The sequence below is a fragment of the Cynara cardunculus genome, unplaced genomic scaffold (genome assembly GCF_001531365.2).
Source record: "Cynara cardunculus var. scolymus isolate 2C unplaced genomic scaffold, CcrdV1 Un_Scaffold_3484, whole genome shotgun sequence".
Classification (NCBI taxonomy): Eukaryota; Viridiplantae; Streptophyta; class Magnoliopsida; order Asterales; family Asteraceae; genus Cynara; species Cynara cardunculus.
In genome coordinates, this window is record NW_020201493.1 from 7,927 (window position 1) to 13,056 (window position 5,130).

Consider the following 5,130-nt stretch of genomic DNA (forward strand, 5'->3'; position numbering starts at 1 on the left):
CTAGAGCTCTGCACCATCTGTAACATCTCAAACTAATCATACCAGATATTGTTCCCTTTGTCCATACATAGACTCACAGTTTTAAAACGCATCTAATAAAGGTGGTATGAAGTCTCTTATAAGGAAATATTGTTTCCCCTGCCCAGACCAATATGGAATAATACAATACACCCGCCCTTGGGACCCCAGCATTCTCACTGGTACACTAGTCTGATTATCGGATCTGATACCAATTTGTAACATCCCTAAAATAAGAGTAAATTTAAGCCGGAAAATAAATACGGAATAAATACTTGAATAATAAAGATCACCCAAAAATGGGAAAATATAAGTGTTCACATCACAAAACATAATGGTAAATAACAACATAATAATCTAAACCAATACTAGGTGAAGATTAACATTGAATGTCAATATGATCTCCAAAAGAATTTTATTCAATATGTGACGCTATGGATCTCCAAAAATAGTATATCCAAAATGTCCCTTATGGCAACCATCGCTCTGGTCAAACCTTGGGAGCCCCACCGTTAGGAGATCCTGATATATATGTCATCTAAGAAAAAATGTTAGACTTAATGCCTAATGAGATCAAAAAGTTTTATAAGAAAAAAATTTGAAATCAGGAATATGAGGTTTTAACAAGTAAAGAGTTTTAAGAAAACATATGTTATCGAGTTCAACAACACACATTTTGTAGTTCTAAGTCCTCTAATAACCAAGAAATGCTCATTTGCTAGAATCAAATCATTACGGGACACACGATCATCGAGTTCAACCATCCACGATCTGTAGTTCGAGTCCTTCAGTGATTCATTATCCATTTCTAGCTATATTAGGGAAAATAACTATCCCACCATAAAATTCACAATCTGACTTCTACCTATGWATCCATTTGCATTAAAGTCTAAGCATGTCATTGCTTTAAAATAACTAAGTATGAATCAATTACATAATTACGTACTAACACATGATATCATCATTAAATCTTTAGACCTAAGGTTGAACCAAAAATGGTTCAAAGCTTCATGTCCACAAAAAATTTCCAATAACAAAACATCATGATCAATATGGTTTTATAAGTTTTAAAACCCAAATACTATCATTTACCGAGTACCAATAATATCTCCTTTCTAAGAATAGGATTATTTCACATGAATCATATAAAATCATAAGTTTCATATTCTAAAATATCATATTTAACATGCCATCTCATATTTAGAACAATGATCAAAGGACCAGCCTTGATTAACAAAAAAGACAAAACCCCCCAAATCTCCCAAACTATCCAAAAGTGGTCAAAATCCATCAATATGTATAATACATCAAAATGAACATTTAGGAGATTAAAATATAACATTTAAACATGTATAAAAGTTTATAAATGGTTGAATGAACTCACAATACTAGGTTTTGGAGAAAACCTAAAAACCAAGTAAAATGGTGAGAAGGATGAGTGATTCTCCAACTTAAATCCTCGAACCTTGATGTTAGATGTCATTAAATGCCTCATGAATGCTCTGAAAATTGACCCTAAGATTTCCCTAATCGATTTCAGTGAAGAGAGATAAGAGATATGAGAGGAGTAAATGAGGTGAAAAGCCCTAAAATCCCGACTTTAATGAACTACAAGTGTTCTCGCGACCTTGGTCGCGGTTTTAGTTGCGCCAAAAGTTGCCCGTTCACCTAGAACCACAATTCAACAGTGAGTTTCGCACGGCTACCCGCATAGCTCACTGCTCCACTCATATGCTCTACCTTATCATGTGTTTCCTTGAGACCTTTCGTACCAACACATAACTTCGTAAAATAAGCTCAATATAGAGGCATTCCATGGTCCAAAACAAAGCACAATTAAAATTGGAATATATAGAAAATCTCAGGAGTTATAGTATGTACTTAAATTTTCTCATGTGTTTGTTTTTGTTAGTATATATCTTGACGTCTTATCATAATCAAATAAAGGGAGACATAATAGATTAGATTTGATGATTGAAAACCAAATTAGAAACATTTAGTCAATTGGGTTAGTTTTAGGTGGTCGCTTACCAACAACTAAAGAAGCAAGAGAAACAACGAATGACCAAGCTACTCACATATATGGTTAGTAGGTGAATGTATGAGATATGTGACTAAGAAGTTGTGCACCTAAAAGAGGGTCAGCGGTTGAGCAAAGRATCACCWAACAGGGGTTTCAGTTGGACGATGTCGGCAGTCGATAGGCCAAAACCATAAATTGTTGAGAAAGTCTTTGAAAAATGGACAAGTCCTCAACAGTTAATGTCTAAACGTTAGAAGTTCGTCTTCAACAGATAAAAAGAACAACGAGTCCTCTAGCAAATATGAAGATATKCATGTAAAAAAGAAAAAGAACTTGGAACACACAAGCCTGAAAGGAATGAGAAATACAACATCCAACACGATCTTTTTATCGTCCACYTGAGCCGATGGACTTCAGCCACATAGAATACTTGTCCCATTTATGAACACATATATACCATTAGAGAAAAAGRAACACAAATGTGTGAATATGGTAATATACAATCATTCAAACCAAATTGTTATGCATCCACATGTTGAAAGCATCAATTGATACGAGTATTCTCAAGTTCACAAGTTCTTCAAGTTCTGACAATGGTCATATAGSTTACAGGTAGAAAGTTATCAGGGTGAGTGAGATATATTGTAAGATTGAACTCAATGAAGATTKGCCAATGGTAGAGTTTGGATTTATAACAAAACTAATGTATCAAACCGCTTCTTTTACCTTTTGTATTTTCATATTTTTAATCTATCGGGGACCAACACACAACAATATATTTATGAGTATGTAACATACAATGAGAAATATAGCCCTTCAATTATTGAAATCCTTGTCCATTAACATTGAAAAACTTTTGCTTCAAGTCGTCTAAGCAATTCTTCATTTAAGATTTTTGACCCTCTCTCTCAACATGAACTTTTGAACCTTTCCAGTTGAATTTCGTGGCAGATCTTCGAAAATAACAGTCKTAGGTGCCATAAAATGTGGCATATGATCTCGGCAATATTGAATAATTTCTTGAGCATCAACATGAACACCATTCTTCAACTTCACAAAGGCACAAGGAGTTTGACCCCAATGATCATCTGGTTGTGCAACAACAGCAACCTCGAGCACAGCCGGATGGCTATAAATCACACTTTCAACCTCAATCGTGCTTATATTTTCTCCACCRGATATTATAATGTCTTTGGACCTGTCAATTACTTCTATATGCCCGTCTTGATGTTTGACAGCAAGATCACCACTTCGAAACCATCCTCCTTCAAATGCCTTTTCAGTTGCTCTCAAATCCTTAAAATATCCACTCATGACCGTATTTCCTCGAAACATAACTTCCCCTATCGATGTCCCATCACATTTTACACTCTCCATTGTGATGGAATCTTTAACAACGACTTCCTCAATTCCAAAATGATTCACTCCTTGTCGTGCTTTAAGTTTCGTTTGTTCTTCAAATGACAATAAATCCCACTCAGGCATCCACAAGCACCAAGTTCCTGGACCATAAGTTTCAGTGAGACCATAAATATGAGTCACATGAAATCCTATCTCCTCYATCCTTGAAAGAATCRTTGGAGGTGGAGGTGCACCACCAGTCATGATCTCAACCTTGTGTGGAAGTGGTTTTCGATTGATCTCTATATAATTCACAATCATATTCAAGACCGTTGGAGCTCCGGACATATGTGTGACCTTATGAATCATTATATTGTCAAATATATCTTTAGGATTGTTTTGTCGAAGGAAAACGTTAGTACCACCAACTATAGCCATGCCCCACGAGAAGCACCATCCGTTGCAGTGAAACATAGGCAAAGACCAAAGGTATGTAGGCATCTCTCGCATACCGTGTATGAACACTGTGGCAAGGGAGTTTAGATAAGCGCCTCGGTGGCTATAAACCACCCCTTTTGGACTTGATGTGGTTCCAGATGTATAGTTTAAACTGATGGGATCACATTCATCATGAGGCCGAACTATAGGGAATTCAGTATCTCCACTCTCTACAAGCCGCTCGTAATCATATTTATGGGTAAGGGTCAAGGAGGACTTGTAGTTGGATTCAGATATTATGAAAAGGCGAGGGGCTTTTGAGTGTGTGTTGTTGAGAAGATTGAGAGCTTCCTTAGCAATTTGCAGTAGTTGGTAGTCGATAAAGAGAACTTTGGCTTCTGAGTGCTTGAGAAGGTTTGAGATCATACTTGGATTCAAGCGTGTGTTAAGAGGGCAAATGATTGCTCCAGCCATGGGAACTGCAAAATGAAGTTCTTGCATTGCAGGGATATTTGGGGCTAGTACCGCTACCTGCATCCATMACTTTAAGTTTAGCAACCAATGTAAAGGTGATCGAATAAAAGGTACATGAACATTAATTATTTTAAAAGTTTGTATGCATCCCCTATGTAATCGTGTTTATTGAGATRATTCATATCGAATAAAAAATTCAAACGAAGAGTAAGAAGTTGAATTGTAAACTATCATGATTTAAAATTCATAGTAGGTGGCAAATTATAATAGTTTATAGAGTTATCTAAAATAAAAATTTATAATTTGAAATGTCACATAATTATATATATATATATATATATATTAGTAAACCAAATGATAAATTTACTATTAATTAAATTTCTTTTTTCTTATAACTCTTAAATGTTTATGCGTTAATTAAGTGTAAATTTAAGAATTTAATTAWTTATTTTCAAAAACACAATTATTTTGTAACAAACACTAATAGATTTGAAACGAATAGAGTCTTACGACACCCCTGTGAATGCTTTTAACGACTTTTGAACCAAAATTTAGCGTCATTCGAACCAATGATTAATTTTTATAGCCTACCCTTTTGAATGGTTAAAAAGCCTTAAAGTTGATGAGATTAAATAGAACCCTAATTAAAAGCCAATCACGCTGAGATTTAATAAAGTGGTTTGTATTATTGCCATTTATTGAATGACATTTAAGGGTTTGGATAGGTTAATTATCAGATCGTTACTGTAGCTTACCTGAAGCTTTTTTGGGTATACACAGTTTTTCTATTTTTGGGAAGGTATGCCTTTTCTATTTTTGTACATTTCTTTAGTTTT

At 34.8% G+C, this 5,130-nt stretch overlaps 1 protein-coding gene across 1 annotated transcript in view; it reads right to left on the reverse strand.

Annotated features, from left to right (window-relative positions):
* Positions 1-2,880: 2,880 nt before the first annotated feature.
* The window catches only part of LOC112503655 (probable acyl-activating enzyme 2), a 3,439-nt gene continuing 1,189 nt past the window's right edge, over positions 2,881-5,130 (reverse strand). Inside the window, exon 2 of the mRNA XM_025107651.1 lies at positions 2,881-4,351. Within this exon, the coding sequence (XP_024963419.1) occupies positions 2,924-4,351 (1,428 nt within the window). The 3' untranslated portion in view covers positions 2,881-2,923. The remainder of the gene's footprint in view (positions 4,352-5,130) is intronic.